Source organism: Sarcophilus harrisii, chromosome 5 (assembly GCF_902635505.1).
Source record: "Sarcophilus harrisii chromosome 5, mSarHar1.11, whole genome shotgun sequence".
Classification (NCBI taxonomy): domain Eukaryota; kingdom Metazoa; phylum Chordata; class Mammalia; order Dasyuromorphia; family Dasyuridae; genus Sarcophilus; species Sarcophilus harrisii.
Window position 1 is genome coordinate 85,752,830 of NC_045430.1, and position 21,515 is coordinate 85,774,344.

The window sequence follows — 21,515 nt, forward strand, 5'->3', positions numbered from 1 at the left end:
CTGTTTCTGTCTCTGTCTCCCTCTGTCTTTTGCTCCCTCTTTCTCTTTTTCTGACTCTGTTTCTCTGTCACCTCTTTCTTTCTATTTCTGTGTCTGTCTCCCAATTTCTCTCTGTCTTCCATCTTTTTCTGTCTCTGTATCTTGTCTGTCTGTCTGTCTGTCTTTCTCTATTTGTCATTCTCTTTCTCTCTTTCAGTCTTACTCTCTCTCTCAGGTCCATCAAAAGACAGAATTCAGAAATGGGAAACCACACAGGCATAACATTATTCATTCTTCGGGGACTGACAGATAATCCACAGATGCGGGTTCTGCTTTTAATTTTTCTGTTTTTGACCTATATTCTGAGTGTAACTGGAAACTTGACCATCATCACCCTCACTCTGGTGAATCCCCACCTTAAAACCCCCATGTACTTTTTCCTCAGAAACTTTTCCTTTTTAAAATTGTCATTCACAACTGTCTGTATTCCCAGATTCCTGTACAACATGTTAACTGGGGATGATACTATGACCTATAATGCATGTTTTACTCAATTATTTTTTGTAATCCTTTCTGGCATCTCAGAATTTTTTCTCTTGGCAGCAATGTCTTATGACCGCTATGTGGCTATCTGCAAACCTCTGCACTATGAAGCCATCATAAACAACAGAGTTTGTAACCAACTCCTCTTGGGCTGTTGGGTATCTGGGTTGATGATCCTGCTTCCACCATTTGGTGTAGGTCTTCAGCTAGAATTCTGTGACTCCAACATCATTGACCATTTTCTCTGTGATGTCACACCATTGCTGGAGATCGCATGTTCTGATATACAACTCCTAGAAAGCATGATTTTAGCCCTTGCTGTGTTCATCCTCATTATCTCTTTAGTATTAGTGGTTCTATCTTATGCATATATTGTCAGGACTATTCTGAGATTCCCCTCAGCTGAGCAAAGAAAAAAAGCCTTTTCTACTTGTTCTTCTCACATGATTGTTGTCTCCATGACCTATGGAAGCTGCATTTTCATCTACATCAAACCTTCTGTAAAAGAAGGGGTGGCTTTGAATAAGATAGTGTCATTACTTGCAACCTCAGTGGCACCGGTAATGAACCCATTTATTTATACCCTGAGGAATAAACAAGTAATTCAAGCATTTAGAGATACATTGAAAAAGATTGCATTGATTTCCAAGCTGTGAAGCAATTGATGTTCAGGAAAAATATTAGTAAAAGATTAGTAAATGTAAAAAAAAAAAAAAAAAAAGTAAAAGTAAAAATGTTTAAAAAAAAGTTAAAAAATTAGTAAAGATTAGTCAAAGAAAAAATGAATATCTTTGAACTTTTTGCTCTATCTTATTTTATTTTCTTACTAATATCCCATTAATCACAGAAACAAATTTTACAGTTCTTTTTCTCTCCTATGCAAAAATCCTCCCTGATTAAAATTTTCTCCTCCACACTATATTCGTTTTTTTTCCAAGGATTTCATTTGCTTTAATGTTCACACTCGTACACTTCATTTCTGTAAAATTCGATGAACATTTAGAACCAAGTATGCATAAAACATCTACATTTTTGGCATTACATATATATAGAACTTAAACCTGAAAAAATTGAACCATTTTAAAGGGAGAAATACTTAATTTCTACTTTTCTTTCCATTCTACCTCATTAAATGCCTCTATTGTGGACTAATTGTATCTTTTACCTGACTAATAAAGTAAAATATAGTTGCAAAACTAATATTCTGTTTTTGAATAAGGGTGTATCCACTGTTTAGACACCTGGATTAGACAAGATAGCCTTCTGCAACTCACAAAATGGATCTCAAAACCAGGCCAACTTAGATTTGAGGCACTCTCTAGGTTTGCAACCACCCAAAACCATTATTCTTTAGGTTCCACCAATATAATTTTATTATTCAACTAGATAACACAATTAGTACAAATCAAAAATATGTTAAACAACGACTCATCAATAAAATTATTAATAAAAGCTTTTGTAACATAAAACTGGATGATAATATAGGAATGGGGGGAACCAATTCATATGATTAATATGTAAAGAGAAAGGAAACCTCCAAAAATTGAGTATTTCTAGGAGGAGATGATCAAGTACATCAAATACAGAAGTTAAAAAGGACAAGGACAAAGATAAGGCCAGCATTAGGATTAGAAAGATCATTGAAAGAGCTCAATCCTTGTGTAGATGACACAGGATTATAGTTCTCTCATTTTTCTCCAGCAATAACAAAGAAGGAGACCAGAGCAAATAATGATTAAGAAATTAAAAGACAAATCTCATTGAGATTATTCATTCCATCTTGGACTGGAGAAAAATTTATAGACAAGAATTTTTATGAAGAGGTTAAACTAAATAAGGCAACTTTGAAAGTAATAATGTTTTTTTAAAATTCAAACTGTACATAACACAACTGTAATTCCATGTATGATAATTGTTCTGCATTTTTTTGAGCATGGAATGTTTGTGTTTGAAGTTTAATTATAAATTACAACAAGTAAGTTTGAAAAAATGTTAAATATCCTTGGAACAAGCAATTTCAAATGAACAATGAAGCCTAAAGCAAGATTGTAAGCGTATGAAAAATGAATGGAAAGAGAGGAAGTATATACCAGTGACAAAATAGCTTAGTATATATCCATTATGAAAAGCTGTGCAAAGGTGGAAAGTCCTTAGTAATTTTAAGGCACTAGGGAAGGAGTGAGTGGATGGAGAGTGGTTCAAAATTATAAAGCTTTGGTGTTAAGGGAGGGACAGTTATCAAAAGGGTTAATTCCCAAAAGAAATATAAAAAAGAGGGATATAGAGCCAAGATGACAGAGTAAAGGCAGATTATCTGAGTTGTCCCCCAAACTCCTGCAAATACCTTTAAATATTTATGTGAAATAAAGTTCAGAGCAGAAGTACGCACAAAACGTTTGTGAAACAATTTTCTAGACCAGGACAATTTGTAGGGGGAGCAGGAAAGTGCTCTCACACTAGTGTGAGAATGGAGTGCAGTCCCACATAGTTTCTATGTTTGGGCTCTTTTTTGGCCATTCATTTCTAAATGAGAACTGCTAGGATAAGCACTTCTGACTCAGAGTTTGGGGGAATGGTGCGAATTTAACCTTCACTTCAGCTCTTCCCTCTGACCTGGAAGGCCAAACCAAAAACTCCACACTCCTGCAAGTGCCTGCAGTTAGATATGTCCCCCCTCCACTGCTTTTGCACATCCTGGGCTTATTTCTTTCTTTTCACTCTAGGTCATGTCTTAGCAACACACCTGGGCCTGGTGTTGCTAATTAGCAGAGGTTCCTTCAGTCTTCCAGTACTGAGACCTCCAATTCTTCACTCTATCCTGTCCCAAAAGTAACCATGCTCCATCCCAATATTTATTTTTTACCAGTCTATGTTCACTCTGAGACATAAATTTGGGCTGTTTGTGGGAGAAATCTGGAAAGTTTAAAATTTTCTGAGCTTCTAAGAATCTTCCTCGTATTCTCAAAATTATTTTAGTTATTTATTTAATTATTGCAAGGCAACTAGTGTTGTGACTTGCCCAGTGTCATACAGCTAGCAAATATTAAGTGTCTGAGGTTGATTAGAGCTCAGATTCTCCTTACACAGAGCTAGTGATCTGTTCACTGTGGCATCTAATTTTTTCTTTCCCAAGTTTTTTTTCCCTTTTGTTCTCATTTTAATTTCACAACATGAATACTATAGAAATATGTTTAATGAGATTGTACATATATAACCTATATTACATATTTTGCTGTCTTGGAAATGGGGACAGTACAGGAGGCATGAAAAAATATTGGAACTCAAAATCTTACAAAAATGAATCTTGAAAACTTTTATATGTAACTGGAAAAATAAAACATTAACTAAATGGAAAATTTGACATTCAAATACAATATGAGAGATTCAAATACAATAGAGAATTCCAGGATACAAAATTCTAGGAAAGGAAAATCATAAGGGAATTAATAAGCTTTAACTTCTTACATTCCTATATAGGAAGATGATACTTCTAATTCATAAGAAATTTATCATGATTAGGACAGTAGGAAGGTGGGATTTGAAAGATATCTATCTCCCATATGTGACTTTGCTTTAGAATTTCCCCTAACCTGGAACACAATGCTGTTTAGAACTCCATTTCTTAAATTCCCCACATAATTCTCAAATACCACTTTTTTTGGTCCTATCTCAACTTCTTTACCCAAGTATCTTTCCTCTTAGATTTCTTTCTATCTCTTCTACATATATATTATACCTACAATAATTTACATGTTGTCTCCTCTATCCAAATGTAGATTAGGACAGGGACAGTGTTTTTGTCTATCTAGTTAACTTCAGCACTTGGCCTAGTATCTGACATATATTAAGCATTCAATAAATGGTAGTTAAGTAACTAAGTATGTAATACATAAATAAAGTAGTAAGTTGCATAATATATAAATTTGTGCATATGTGTGTGTGTGCATGGAAGGCACATCATTTTTTAACTGATGGAAGTGGAGGATTAAATAATTTTGGAGATCATATCTTAGACAGTATTGGAGGAGCAACGGGATGTCACTCTCCTTTCATCACCTGTCTCACTGCTATATAGAAAGAGTGTTTGTGATGCTATTTCTACTTCTTCAGTTCTCAATGGCTTATCTTGGGGGAGTGGGGTAGAGCCAAGATTGTGGAGAGCAGATATGACTTTCTGTGACCTCCTTCTCTCAAACCAACAGCAGATTAAGCCTCTAAACTCATCTTGGAGTCAAAGAATCCACAAATATTTGGAGTACAACACATTCCCAGAAGAAGATACCTTGGGAAAATATCAGAACAGGTCTGTTTCAAATGGATAGGTGGACAGCCTGCCAAGCACAGACTATAGCACAGGGCCCCGGGTGAGGAGTTGGGGTGGGAAGTCAGAGCATTGAAGCTTCCATGCACTTGCAAATCTTCTGTGAGCCTCTTAGGCTACTCTGTCCCAGTTGCAAATAGGTGTTTTGACAGATTTGCCAAATTTGGCAAACTGTAAACCACTAAGCCCCAGAAGCATGCTGGACATAGCCACCATTACCCAGCACTGGAAATCAATCAGTAGAAGTACCCCAGGGCAAATTAAATCAGCTCTCATTCCTTTGCATTGAACAGACCTCACACCTTAAAAAATGAGTAAAAAAACCAAAAAGAACTCTCATCATAGACAGCTTTTATGGAAAAAGAGAAAAACAGACCTCAAATCCTGAGATTCCTAAAGGCAAAGCAACTCCAGATGAATCTCCAAAGGGAGGCATGAACTGGTCCGCATTTTTACAAAGCTTTATTGCAAGATTGCATAAAGGATCTTAAAAGAGAGTTTAGAAGAAAAATGTGGAAATGAAAAGAGATCATGCCCTACAAAAGAGATATGAAAAAGACAACAATTCACTGACAAACACAATTTGTGAAATTGAAGTGAATGACTCAATAAGACTTCAAGAATCAGTCAAACAAAAACAAATACAATGAAAAAAAGAGAAGAAAATATGAATTATCTCCTAGGAAAAACAACTGACCTGGAAAATAGATCCAGGAGAGACAATTTAAGGATTATTGGACTTCCTGAAGGCCATGATGAAAAAAAAGAACTTAGACATTATCTTACAGGAAATCATAAAAGAAAACTGTCCTGATATTTTAGAATCAGAAGGTAAAATAGCCATTGAAAGAATTCACTGATCACCTTCTGAAAGAAACCTCAACATTAAATCCCCAATGAATATCGTGGCTAAATTTCAGAACTATTGCACTAAGGAAAAGATATTGCAAGCAGACAGAAAGAAACAATTTAAATACCAAGGAACCACAATTAGGATTACCCAGGACCTAGCAGCTTCCACCTTAAAGCATCAAAAGGCCTGGGATTTGATATTCCATAAGGCAAATTGGATTATAGTCAAGAAGAACCTATCCACCTAAAATGAGCATAACCTTTCAAGGAAGAAAATAGACATTCAATGATATAGGCAAATTTCACCTATTTCTAATGAAAACACCAAAACTGAACAAAAAACTTTGACCTCCAAATACAGAACTCAAGAGAAGCATAAAAAGGTAAAAAGAAAAGACCTCTTGAGAACTATATTTTTCTTATGGGTATACTTAGAGAATGCCAGTATACTCCGATTTTATTATGATAATATGAAAAAAATAGAGGTGGAAAGGGGATCATACCGGGAAAAGAGGAAAAAGAACGTAAAATAAAAGAAATTGCATCTCGCAAAGAGACAAAAAAAAAAACAACACTATTATAATTGAGGGAAAAAAGGGAGGGGGATGAGCATTGTGTGAATCTTACTCTCAACAGATTTGGCTACAAAAGAAAATATGAGATATCTTGGTTCCACAGAGAAACTTGTCTCACCTTATAGGGAAGTGGGAGGGAAATGGGTCAAAGGAAGGGAAAAACTAATAGAAGGTAAAACAGAAATATTAGGGGAAAGGGGGCTCTCAAGGGAGAGAAGTTTTTGAGGGAGGTGATCCTCAAAAGCAAAATACTGGGGAGGAGGGGAGGGGGAAAGAAAATGGAAAAGCATAACTTATGGTAAATAAGATGGCAGGAAATACAGAATTAGTTAATTTCAACTGTGATTGTGAATGGGATGAACTCACCCATAAAATGCTAGAGGATAGCAGACTGGATTAAAAGCCAGAATCCTATTATATATTGTTTACAAGAAACACATTTAAAGTGATACATACAGAGTGAAGGTAAAGGGATAGAGCAGAATCTATTATGCTTCAGGTGAAGTAAAAAACAAATAAACAAACAAACCAAAAAATACAGGGTAGTAATCCTGATCTTAGATCAAATAAAATCAAAGATAAATCTAATTAAAAGACATAAAGAAGGAAATTACATTTTACTAAAGATTATCATAAATAATGAAGCAATATCAATACTAAAGATATATGCATCAAGTGGTATAGCATCCAAATTCATAGAGGAGAAGTTAAGAAAGATGCAAGAAGAAAAAGAAAGCAAAACTATACTACTGGTACATCTCAACCTTGCTCTCTCAGAACTAGATAAATCAAAACACAAAATAAATAAGAAAGAAGGAAGTAAACAAAATGTTAGAAAAGTTAATTATGATAGATCTATGGAGAAAATTGAATGGAGACAGAAAGGAGTTAAATGTCCAGGGCCAAATGGATTTACATTTGAATTCTATTAAACATTCAAAGAACAATTAATTCCAATACTATATAAACTATTAAAAAAAAAAAAACAAGAAAAGAAGTTCTACCCAATTCCTTTTATGACACAGATATAATGCTGATAGCTAAACCAGGCAGGGTGAAAACAAAAAAAAAGAAACATATAGACCCATTTCCCTAATGAATATTGATGGACAAATTTAAACACACAATTAGCAATGAGACTATAGAAAATTATCCACAGGACCAAATGGGATTTGTACCAAGAATTCAGGGCTGGTTTAATATTAGGAAAACTATCAGCATATTTAACTATATCAATAACCGAACTAACAAAAATCATATGATTACCTTAATAGATCCAGAAAAAGCATTGGATAAAATCCAGCACCTGTTACTATTAAAAACACTAGAGATCATAGGAATAAGTGCACTTTTCCTTAAAATGATCAGTAGCATCTATTTAAAATCATCAGCAAGTATCTTATGTAATAGAGACAAACAAGAACCATTCCCAGTAAGATCAGGAGTGAAACAAGGCTGCCCACTATCACCATTTCTATTCAGTATTGTATTAGAAATTAGTTTTGGCAATAAGAAGGAAAAAAAGATTAAAGGAATTACAGTAGGCAAAGAGGAAACCAAATTATCACTCTTTGCCGATGATATGATGGTATACTGAGAGAATCAACTAAAAAAAACTATTAGAAGTAATCCACAACTTTAGCAAAGTTTCAGGATACAAAATAAATCCACATAAATAATCAGCATTTTTATACATCACTAACAAAATCTAACAGCAAGAGATACAAAGAGAAACTCCATTTAAAAATAACTGTTAATAGGATAAAACATTTGGGAATCTATCTGCCAAGGGAAGGTAGGAACTATATTAACAAAACTACAAAATACTTTCCACACAATTAAAGTCAGATCTAAGCAATTGGAAAAAATATCAAGTGCTCTTGGATAGGTCAAGTGAATATAATAAAGATAACAATACTACCTAAACTAATGTATTTATTCAGTGCTATACCAATCAACCTACCAAGAAACTATTTTACTGACCTAGAAAAATTAACAACAAAATTCATCTGAAAGAACAAAAGATCAAACAAAAGAATTTAATTAATTAATGATTTATATAATATTTTAATAATTTAATTTAATTATTATAATAATATAATTATTATATAGAATTATAATATAAAATTTATTAATAATTATAATATAATTAATTATAATAATAATTTAATTCAATTAATGAAAAAATGCTAATGAAGGTAGCCTACCTGTGCCAGACCTAAAACTATATTATAAAGCAGTGGTCATCAAAACCATTTGGTACCACTACACATCTGTCAGATTGGCTAAGATGACAGGAAAAGATAATGACGAATGTTGAAGGGGATGTGGGAAAACTTGGACACTGATGAATTGTTGGTGGAGTTGTGAACGGATTCAACCATTCTGAAGAGCAATTTGGAACTATACTCAAAAAGTTATCAAACTGTGCATGCCCTTTGATCTAGCAATGTTACTACTGGGCTTATATTTCAAAGAGATATTAAAGAAGGGAAAAAAAGGACCCATATGTGCAAAAAGGTTTGTGGCAGCTCTTTTCATGGTGGCTAGAAACTGGAAATTGAAAGGATACCCACCAATTGGAGAATGACTGAATAAATTGTGGTATATAAATGTTATGGAATATCATTGTTCTATAAGAAATGACCAGCAGAATGAATACAGAGAGGCTTGAAGAGACATATATGAATTGATGCTAAGTGAAATGAGTAGAACCAGGAGATAATTATACACTTCAAGAACAATACTACATAATGATCAATTCCGATGGACATGGCTCTCTTCAACAATGAGAGATTCCAAATCAGTTCCAATTGATCTGTAATGAATAGAACCAGCTACACTCAGAGAAAGAACACTGGAAAATGAGTATAGACCACAGAATAACATTTCCACTCTTTCTGTTATTGTTTGATTGCATGTTTGTTTTTTCTTCTCAGGTTATTTTTACCTTCTTTCTAAATCCGCTCTTTTTTGTGCAACAAGATAACTGTAAAAATATGTATACATATATTGTACTTAACATATACTTTAACATATTTACCATGTATGGGACTACCTGCTATCTAGGGGAGGGGGTAGAGTGAAGGAGGGGAAAAGTTGAAACAGAAATTTTTGCAAGGGTCAATGTTGAAAAATTACCCATGCATATGTTTTGTATATAAAAAACTATAATAAACAAACAAACAAACAAAAACATGTGGTAGACTAGTTGATTGATGGATTAGTTTAGGATCATAGGACAAAATAGGCAATAACTACAGTAATCTAGTGTTTGACAAACCCAAAGATCCCCAACTTTTGGGAGAAGAACTCACTATTTGACAAGAACTGCTGGGAAAATTGGAAACTAGTATGGAAGAAATTAGGCTGTGACCTGCACCTAACACCACACATACCAAGATAAGATCTAAATGTGTTTATGATTGAGACATAAAGAGTGATATTATAAGCAAATTAGAGAAATATAGGATAGTTTATCTCTCAGATCTTTGAAGAAGGAAGGAATTTATGTCCAAAGAAGAACTGGGACTATAATGGAATACCAGATAGTCAATTTTTATTATCTTAAGTTAAAAAGTTTTTGTGCAAAGAAAACTAATGCAGAAATGATCAGAAGGGAAGCAATAAATTGGGAAATCATTTTCCCATTTAAGGGTTCTGATAAAGTCCTCATTTCTAAAATATATAGAGAATTGACTCAACTTTATAGGAATCCAAGCCATTTTCCAATTGATAAATGGTCAAGGATATGAATAGACAATTTTCAGATGAAGAAATTAAAACTTTTTAATAAAATAATAAGGTGCATGCACTATTGATCAGAGAAATGCAAGTTAAGATACTTGAAGTACCACTACATACCTCTTAGATCAGCTAAGATGACAGGAAATCATAGGATCAAATTTTGGAGGGGATGTGGGAAAACTGTGACACTAATACATTGTTGATGGAGTTGTGAACAGATCCAGCCATTCTGAAAAGCAATTTGGAACTATGCCCAAAGAGTTATCAAATTGTGCATATCCTTTTACCCAGCAGTGTTTCTATTGGGCATATATCCCAAAGAGATCTTAAAGGAAGGAAAGGGACGCACATGTGCAAAAATGTTTGTGGCAGCCCTTTCTGTAGTGGCAAGAAACTGGAAACTGAGTAGATGCCCATAAGTTGGAAAATGGTTGAATAAATTATGGTGTATGAGTGTAATGGCATATTATTGTTCTATAAGAAATGATCAGGAGGATGATTTTGAAAGGCCTGGAGAGAGGCAAAGGAGAGATGACAACATCAATATTAAATGATGATCAATTCTGATGAACGTTACTCTTTCCAACAATGAGATGATTGATGCCAGTTCTAATGATCTTGTAATGAAGAGAGACATCTACACCCAGAGAGAAGACTGTAGGAACTGAATGTGGATCACAACATAACATTCTCACTCTTTGTGTTGTTCACTTGTATTTTATTTGCCTACTCTTTTAATATATATTTTAACATGTTTAACATTTATTGAATTTCTTGCTATCTAGGGGAGGGGAACTCAAGACTATGCAAGGATCAATGTTGTCAAATTATCTGTGCATGCACATGTTTAGAAAATAAACAGATTAGAAAAAAATTCTCTTTAGTTACTGGCCCCACTGCTGCCTGATTGAAGTTTTTCCCAAGCTGGATTACAATAGAGATTGATTAGTGACTTTTGAACTAGGTTTCCCCTAGCAACCTTTTCTTTGTGAACTCTTTTGATTTCCAGGAACATGCAGCTCATTAGAAAGATGAAACAAATATCGGGTTAGAAGACCAAAGAAAAACAGAACCTGAGAGGTCTTCCTTTTTTTTTTTTTTTTTTTTTTTTTTTGTCAAACAGCATATACATACAGCATATTAACACATTTCCTGTTTTTAAAGCAGGACAAGATCTCTGATGCTGTTTCATGTTAAAGTTAATGATGAGGTAGCAAAATTGGTATATTTTAGAAGATGGCAACCTAGGAAAACTCCATTCTGCCTGTTAAGATGAGTTCATGAATTTGTGAGATAATGTGGCCAAAAGTAGCTATGTTTTTTTCTCCCAATTTCTTCCTTTTCAGCTTTCTTTCCAGGCACTTTAAGCTAAAACTGCTCACTGAGACTTGAAGTAGAGCAGAATGGTAAATAAGATAATGACTTTTCATATCACTATAGTTTCTAGTTTTTGACCTGTTGTAATGCCAGAAAAACTGAGGCAAGACAGAAATTATGTTTTTAATATTTTAATAGCAGAAAATTTGGGCTACCAATTGAACAGGTCTTATGTCCAAAAGATGTCTGACACCTAGCCAACTGAATGGGAATCTTGTCTCAAAACATCCAGCAACAAGCAATTTATTCCAAAGACTTTTACAGGCACCATTTATCAGGGAAACAAAGACAAGAGGGAGCAGAACACTAGGTAAGTGAAAATTCCACAAAAGGATCATCATAACTTTCGTTCTGACAGGATGAGAGTCAGGAAGGTCAGGGACAGGAGACAGGAGTCTGGAGTAAAAGACACCCAGGCATTTGAGATAAGCTATCTGGCATTTTATGACTCACTGAAATATGAGACTGACCAGAGCTTAATGGGGTAAGGAAAGGGGGTGGTGGCCATAATATTTTATTTAGGATATATTGTAATAATTTAAGGAAACTGAGGTATTACAATTCAGGGAAACTGAGGGATTACTTTCCACACTGTAGTGAGTATTCAAATCATTGAATCATCTTCTCCAGGTACCTGAAGGGTCTTAGCTCCATCATTTTGACCAACCCTATCTGGAGCAGATAAGTAAAAATAAAATTAGAAAAGTTGCAAGGACGTATGGTGAGGCCAAGTCTCTCTTGGTATATGGTAACATCAGAGTTGTTGAAAGCATTCCTTGTTTAGGGTGGTTCAGAGGCCTCCCTCTTGTAAGCATGTCAGGTCCTCTGCAGTTCTGGAGCACAATCTCAGCCAGGGAATCCAGTTTGAGATGGACAGTTCAATGTGAGTTAGATCTGTAGTCATTTGTATCCTTAACTTAGCATCTGCTTGTAGAGGGGGCAGCAGTGTTCAAGGTGCTAGCCCTTCTAGGAGGGACACTGCATGATTGTCCAAGGGATTGCAAGGGGGATGGCAAGCTAGGGAACAAAGATACTAGAATATAAAAGGACCCAGATTACTGAACAGAGTGTGGGAGTATGCACACTTAGTCAGACCATCAAGGTAGACAAACCATGAATTCAGAAGCCTGATACCAAACTGCAGCATTCTTTGAGGATGCTGAAATATTAATTAAGGAACTGGGGTTATAGGACTTGAGGAATGGATCAGAGAGACTATCAGTCATAAGACAGGTATCTGTACCTTAGAGATTTCCAAGGATGATTTCTGGAGAACAGATAATCAGAAAATAGTCCCAGAAACTGAGTCTATCAGGGCAATTCCAACGGAATAAGGGGGTTCAAAGTTAAAGGAGAGCCAGCAATCACAGTCCAGCTGGGATTTAAATAATAAATGAAGCAAGGAGTAAAGATGTAAAAGGACTGATGGGAGAGCTTCCAATTTGTACTGGTGAGTTAGGAGAGACAATAGTGCTTGGGGCAAAGTGAACAGGAACTGGTGGCACTAGGAGTGGTAGAAGCTGAACAGGGTTAGGCAGGATTGAGGTTGTGAAGAAATTACTATGGTGGTCAGAGAGATACCCTTAATCTGCTTCCTGAAGTTTAATTTTTGTCAAATTCATTTCCCACCTTTCCCCTGGCTACTGTCCCTTCAATCTAATTCCTAGGTAACTTGTTTGATGAAGGTGTTTTTCCCATTCTTTCAAGTGCTTTGGGGAAAATCCATCAGCTTTCCTGGTCCCTTATCACTTATCCTCTCCTTTTGTTTTATCACAGAAATCATCCAAGAGGAAGTAAATAGGGTTTCAATTGTCAAGTAGTCATCCCACATATAAATCCTGAAAGTGAACCAAAGTTCTTATACAAAACATACTAGTACAGTGGGGATTTTCTATCATGGAACTTATTCAAAGATCCTTCAAATAATTACATATGTGTTCTGAAGGGAACATTGTATTCAGTTAGATAATGCAGATACATACTATAAGCATCTTTTATAGCAACAGTTACCCAAATTTTAACCCAACATTGTTCATTCTATGTCCTAAATATATTGTCAGAATTTTGCAGTCATTTATTCAACAACCAGGTCTAATTCCTCCCAAATCAATGAGGCCCAAAGTCCATTAGGGACAGGGGGAATGGTCTCATTTTCTGAAACTACTTCCTGCTGAGAATGGGTGCAGAGCTGATCCCATTCCAGGGAGGGGAGGTGTGGTGTGCTGAAAGCATCCAATGGGATGATTCAGGTCCCAGAAGCAGATCAATACAGATGAAACTTGACCAAAATCTAGAACAAAAACCAAATCTAACTAAGGTTAGAATAATCTGAGATAGAAAGACTGCTTCACAAGGACTGCTACAAAATGTGGAGAGGGGTCAATATAGATTGCACAGCAGTTTCTCATATAAGAAGACATGTTTGTCTCAAAAAACAGACAAACATTAAAGATGTGTCAGCTACAATCCCAATAAAGAAAACAGAAGTTAGGTCTTACAGACAACTGTGCCAATTATCATCTCATTATTTTAGAAACCTCTAAGGGTCTGAATACCTACAGAAACAAATATTTAGTAACAGATGACTAGGCTAAATACTCATTTGCCTAAGTATTTAGGATATAATGACTACATATAGTCAGATTGGAAACAGCAAAGTATGACATAATTGAATTGTATTAATGATTTCTACTGAACATTTATTTGCTCTTATCATAGAAATCAGCCACAGGAGGAAAAAGCAAGGATATGGCTATAACATAATACAATCAAATAATACATAATCAGTCAAAACTGATTTTTCAGCACATAAAACAGCCTTAACTCAGTTTTAGTTCAGGTAATTGTCCCAGTAAGTTTCACATGATGGAGCTTTAAATCTTCCAAGTAATATTAGCTACAGGCCCAAGAAATTTTACCTCCAGTAACAAATCTCATTAACCAAAACTCCAGATGAATACTAAACAGGTATTTATCATGACTTTATATTGATAACAGTAAGAGATTTGTCCCAGAGAGTTCACAGCTTACCTTTCATATTTAAGTAGATGGTTTATAAGGTCAATATTACACAAATCATTTTACTTTAAAAATGCCCAATACATATAAAAATTCTAAATTGCATATTGTCCATAACAGAAACATGTTCAAAGGGACAAAGGCAAAAACTATTATTCTCAGAGTCCCTTTAAATAATAACTTTATCATGACTCAATACAATCAATTAAAACTCATACGGAATATCCTAATTCCACATAAATGAACTTTTCAGAACTAACATTAATATTTATTCATTCTTAAAACTATAAATTAAACCTTTGGAAATAATCCTATCAAATTATAGATCACATTTGTTATCATATTACTTAAAGAAAGAGACCATTATACACATAAATAAATAATCAGTAATTAACTGTGAAAGTAGGCAGTTCCTTTAAAAAATAAAATGCTCTCTATAGCAGAGAGCCAGCTGAGTTTGTCTTCTCTTCTAAAAAAAAACAGCCACAATGTGGGGGTGGGGGAGAGGAAGGAAGGTGAGTTAAATTTTCACCTTTGAAGCCAAAAGATCCCTTCCCCTTTCTCCCTCCCCCATTCTACTTCTCTTTATAATTAACTTTTAGGGTGCAAATCCTTCTCAGGATTTTTGCAAGACCCAGGCAGAATTTCCTTAGGTGTCTTTGTGAAAAATAATTTATAGCAACTAAGCAAAATACATTCATATAAATATTTGGGTTCTCCTAAGGAAGCCTAATCTAGAAAATTTCAGAGGGAAATTGAATTTACATGGGGATTAATATATAGCTACTGAATAGAATTAACTAGTCATTAGTAAAAAACAAAAACAAAACACTGAGCAGATCTTGCTCAAAGGAAGTTGGATTGCTTTTCCTTTAACTTTAGAAACTCAGGGACACAGGTGTCAGACAGAGATGGAATCTACAAAAATATTGTATTTTTCAAGAATAAGTTCTTATCCCAGAGGCTTTAGTGTTTGAGTTTATAGCATACACTACATTACAATATTATTTCACCATGTTCCACTAGTCAACCACTCTTTCTTAGCCACTACCAAAAGTATGCTGTTTTATAACCTAATTCTAGATCTGATGTGACTAAGCTATCTTCCTTGCATTTTTTCCCATGAAATTCCTTGATATATTTGACCTTTTTTCCTTCCATATTTTATTATTTTTTCTAGTTTTAAAAGTTAATTTCTTGGTTATTTGATTGGTATACCACTGAAAAATTTCATTAATTAAAATAGAATTATCAATTTTATTGTATTAGTTCAGCCTACATATAAGCAATTCATATTTTCCCACTTATTTAGACTTCTTTTTATTTGTGTGAAAAGTTTTTGCAGGATACAATTTAAATCCACATAAATCCTCAGCATTTTTATATATCACTAACAAAATCTAAGCAAGAGAAATTCCATTTAATATAATTGTCAATAGTATAAAATATTTGGGAATCTATTTGCCAAGGTAATTTCAGGAACTATATGTGCAAAATTACAAAACACTTTCCATACAAATAAAGTAAGATCTAATAATTGGAAAAATAGTATGTTTTCTTGGATAGGTTGAGTGAACATAATAAAAATGACAATACTGCCTATATTACTCTATTTATTGAGTGCTATACTAATAAGACTCTCAAAAAATTATTTTCCAAACCAAGAAAAAGCAATAACAAAATTCATATGGAAGAATAAAAGGTCAAGAATTTCAAGGGGACTAATAAAAAAAAAAAAGGAAATGAAGGTGATTTAGTTGTATAAGATCTAAAACTATAGTAAGCAGCAGTTATCAAAACCATTTGGTACTAGATAAGAAAGAGAGTAGTTGATCAATGGAATAGGTTAGATGCCCAGGACAAAATAGTCAATAACTATGGTAATCTAGTATTTGACAAACCCAAAGACCCCCGCTTTTGGGAGAAACTAGTCATTGATCCATACTAACACCACACACCAAGATAAGATCAAAATGGGTTCATGATTTAGACAAAGAGAATGCTATCATAAACAAATTAAAAGAACATTTACCTCTCAGATTTGTGGAGGAGGAAGAAATTTGTGACCAAAGAAGAACAGGAACTCATTATTGGTCACAAAATAGATAATTTTGATTATATTAAGTTAAAATTTTTTTGTACAAACAAAACTAATGCAACACAAGATTAGAAGGGAAGCAATAAACTGGGAAAACATTTTTTTTATTTAAGATTTCTGATAAAGACTTCATTTCTAAAATATTTAGAGAATTGACCCAAATTTATAAGAATTAAAGCCATTGTCTAATTGATAAATGGTCAAATGATATGAACAGACAATTTTCAGAAAGAAATGGAAACTATCTCAAGTTATATAAGAAGGAGCTCTAAATCACTATTGATCAGAGAAATGCAAATTAAGCTAACTCTGAGATACCACTACATATCTCTCATATTGGCTAAGATGAGAGGAAAAGATATTGATTAATGTTGAAGGGGATGTGGGAAAACTGGGACACTAATACATTGCTGGTGAATTGTGAAACAATCCAACCATTCTGGAGAGCAATTTGGAACTATGCCCAAAGAATTATCAAATCCTTTGATCCAGCAGTGTTTCTACTGGGATTATATCCCAAAGAGATTTTAGGAAAAGGAAAGGAACGGATACATGCAAAAATGTTTGTGGCAGCCCTTTTTGTAGTGGCAAGAAACTGTAAACTCAGTGGATGCTTGTCAGCTGGAGAATTCTTTTCAGGATTTTCAACCTAACCCAAACTCAATAGAAAATTTAATATATAATAACCAATAACAAAGATCGATTTCAAAGAATTTAGCATTGACAAATTGTTTATGTGTTTTACATAGAAATGTAAGCCATATGTTTAAGATTGACCTCAGCAAAAAAGGGTGAAGAATGGGAAACATTGAAATCCAGAATGTTTTATTTTTATTTCCTTTTTAATGTTTTTCCATGATCTTTTAAAATTTTCATCTTTTCTATTTCACATAATAAATAGATTTATTTTGAAAGAAATAAAAAAAGCAAATTAAGAGTAAAACATCAGCACTAATTCTCAAATAAATACTTTTCAAAAGTCTGAAAATTTATGAAATGTACAATACTTGTGGTACTCTGATACTTTCATGAAACTATTGTCTCAATATTTATCTCAATCTTTGCTAATTCCCTAGGATTTTCTATCATAACCAAATAAGGATAATTTTATACCCCCTTTACCTATCTCTATTTTTTCCTTATTACTATTATTATTATTTCCAGATGTATGGAAAATAATAGTGGGGATAGTTGGTATCTTTGCTTTACTCCCATATTTATTGAAAAAAACATTCTAATTATTTTTATTTTACACGATAATTTCTTCTGATTTTAGATAAATGATTTTTGTGATGTTAAAAGAAAAGGGCCCTGTAGATTACTGTTTTAGCATAAAGGTTAAAGGCTTTTTCTGTAGCTATTGAGATAATAATGTCATTTGCAATCTTTTTATTTTGAATATCATTCTGTTGATTTTTTTCCTTTAATGCGGAACTATTTTACCATCCCTTGTACAAATCCTATGCTAAGTCTTCTGAATCTGTGAGCTTATAAATGCAGTTAATGACCATATTACAGACAGGGCAAAAATTAAAATATCCAGATTTTTTGAATGGGAAAAATGAGCTAAAGAAATGAAAATTATCTCAAATAACACCTGGACAGTTGTGTTAAGATATAGTTTCTACCAATAAGCATCAATTAAGTGTCTCCTATGTGCCTGGCATTGTTTGTTTTGCCAAAATTGTTTCATTTTATCCACACAACAATCTTTTAAAATAGGTAGCCTTCTGAGTTTAAAAAAAAAGGATAATTGAGGTCAGAGTTAAAGTATCTTTTAGTAGGAATTGGACTTTGAATTGAACTTTGTAAGACCATGCTATTAATTGCAAAAGGTAAAGTGTTGTACTGTGTTGTGGGTTTTTGACCTTCTTTCTTGACATAATGAGAGTGATGTCTTAGCTTTCACATGAATTGAATTTAAGTGAGGCAGAACTATTCAAAGTTATCAACCTCACTCTCTCCTTCAGAGTCATTAAAGTCCAGTGGGAAAACAAGTCAAGATGATTGGTAATGCCCAGCAGGCAGTAGATGGCCATTTCTTGAAGGGTTAGAGATATTAAGGTTAGATATTAGTTAAAAGTTATATGATAAGCAAAGTAATGGCAGATAGCTTCTTGAAGTTTGTAGTTATATTTGCGTATTCTTTGACAATATTCCTATATCTTTGACATAGGAAATTGAAAGACATATAGAAAAATTAGCTCCTTAAAGCATTAAAGAAATGATTGTGGATAGTTAGTTTTGTGGTTGGAATTATTGAGTTGATAAAGTGAGGATAGTCAGAGAATAAGAGAGACTACATCATCATTGAAAATCTGTACAATACACGGGAAAGGAGAGAGAATCACTCTCTGTCTGAGTGAGGTTGGGGGTATTTTCCTGGAGAATCAGAGCCTAACCTATTCATATATGAGAAAGAGTGACTAAAAGAATGTAGGAAAGAACATATAGATTCCATATGTGGAGGGAAAATACTTCATCTATTAGTCCCTATAGGAGAGAGCTATACTTTCCATTGTAGAAGATGAAGAAAATGAATGTTAGAACTAAGTAGAGCTTGGTATCCGCATTTCCAATTCTCTTGGGCAGAATATATTTATAAAAATAACATGCATTTCTAACAAATAAAAAAGAAAAAATTTCAGAATCTCATAAAAATTACTAATAGGGATTCTTTTCAAATATGATGTATCCTGGGGACTCTTCAATAGATTTTCCCCTGAATTGAGACTGAGAATTGCTTAGATAATGTGGGAAGGAGAAATGAGAAGCTCACTCTCACCACTTGTCCTGATCTTGAGAATCTCAAAACTGTGTCTGATGCTATTATTAAATTTTCTTGTCTCTGTAGGTAACAACATCATAGATGCTTTTAGAAAGATTTTTGTCAAGGTTAATTGCACTGGAAATTCATTAGTGACTTTTGAACTTGGATCCTCAGGGACATTTTTGTTTATGCACTTAGTTGGTCCCTAGGCACCTATAGCAGATGAGGCAGATGCAACAAATGTCTTCTGCTCTTAGTGTACTGTATAGAGGGAAACCTGTCTCCCTCTCAGACAAATGAAAACTTCTCTTTCCCTAACAAAAGCAAATCATGAAGTCTCTTGCCACCGATGGTGGCAGTCTTCTTTTCTGCTCCACAGAGCTCATGGAAATATTTCCTACTTTTAATTTGGTACAGTTTAGAGGTGGTAAGAATTAGAGAAAATCAGAGCAATACTTTTGTATGCCTACCTAAGAGAGCTCTATCCCTTACCTAGCCTGCTTATGAATTTTGGTGTGTGTATGATAGTGGGACATACATGTTTCTCTCCTAACACAGTGCTATTGTCTTCCACTCATATCAGGATAAACCATGGTTACACTTACAGATATGATGTAAGTCTGGTCATAAAAGTAAAAGTAAGTATAAAAAAGTTTGTCATACTAGCACTTGCTCCTTTTTGAAACTATGAGAATGGAAAGGATATGGCTTTTTCTCCTCTGTAAGGATAAAATCTTGTTTAACATAATTCAACAAGTTCTATTTTTTATTCCAGAATGAAATCTAGCAACCATTCCTGAGAGATTATTATTTTTCTGTATTTATAGTAGCTCTTAATTTAGCCTTCCAATGAGAGTGGAATCAGTGGACTAGCTTTATATGTAGGGGGATTGTCTATGTGATTAGAGAAGTGCAAGAAAGACCTTCCCAAAGCTTTCTCCACTATTTGTTTGTGGCACATGTCTCAAAATTCCAATATTTTAATTATTTCCTCTAAATGAACGTGTTCTTTCACTTAATTGAAGGCAGCTTTGGGAGAGCTGACACATTAGGTGATCCATGGGAGGCACACTCATGGGAGTGTGAATAATTAAAATATCCCTTCCATCTAATCTTTGGATGAGGACCAGAGCTCTGAAATAAAAGGCATCTTGTTGGGGTAAGAAAGAATGGTAATATCACTATAAATAAGGAAGAAAGAATTCTAGGTTTCACTATGACGTGCCAAGAGACTTACAGAAACAAATTAACTTTACATTTCTAGAGAAAAGAGAATTGTATGGGATGACACAATGGACATTGGACTTCAAAGGATTGAGATATTACAAAGAACAGGAAGATAGATTCAGAGACAAACTTTTGAGGAGAAATGAATTATGCAATAATTATATATCTAACCAATTAAAATCACTCATTACTACCTCCCTGTAATGACATCTGCAACACTTGAATGATGCATTATGTGAAATGTGCATATATAATGTTGACTGAAATATAGAATCCCCATTTCTGAAGACTTGGGAGAAGTTCCCTTTAAGGAACTTTGTAGGAGTATTTTATAACAACCAAAAGAAAAAACTCCACTTCCACAACTAATTAGGCTATTTTGAGGAAGCCTCTTCCATTATATAACATGGAAAAAATTGGATGTGGATGGGAAACATATAGCTACTGCATAATATTAATTAGTGATGAGAAACAACTGTGAACAGGTCTTGCTGCAAACAGAAATTGATTCCTTGTCATATAACCTTAGAATCACATGAACAATCTGTGAAGACAGAGGAGACATCTATAAAGATGGCTTCATCAGCAGAAGGAGATGCTTGATTATTTTTATTTCCAATAACCCCTGGAATAGAGGAAATAACCTGTTACTCTCTAAAGTGAGGTTAGAGACAAAGTGTACAATCATCAGAATAAGAGTCCTGCAGGAACCTTTTCACTGTAAACAGGCTGCCACCTCTAAGTAGGAAAAAAGAAAATTCTGGGTTTTGCTATCCAAAGTCACCCTTCCCTATTACACAGTGAGCTTTTGAGAGCAGACTTTTATCTTTCACAACTAAAACAGTACTATGAGCCTGGCATATAATAGGAACTTAAAAATACTTACTGACTGAGTGACCCTTCTTGCTCTCTAGATCTTAAAGCACAAGTTTTACATTTTCTCTATGTCTTTTCTGATGGCTGAACATGACTTTTATCATTTTTTTTCTAGAAATTGTTGTATATACT

The 21,515-nt window shown here is 34.1% G+C and overlaps 1 protein-coding gene across 1 annotated transcript; it reads left to right on the forward strand.

Annotated features, from left to right (window-relative positions):
* Window positions 1-233: 233 nt before the first annotated feature.
* Window positions 234-1,178, forward strand: LOC100931870 (olfactory receptor 6C2-like). The gene has a single exon (XM_003772710.2). The coding sequence runs from the start codon at window positions 240-242 to the stop codon at window positions 1,176-1,178; it is 939 nt and encodes a 312-aa protein (XP_003772758.1). The 5' UTR covers window positions 234-239.
* Window positions 1,179-21,515: the final 20,337 nt, after the last annotated feature.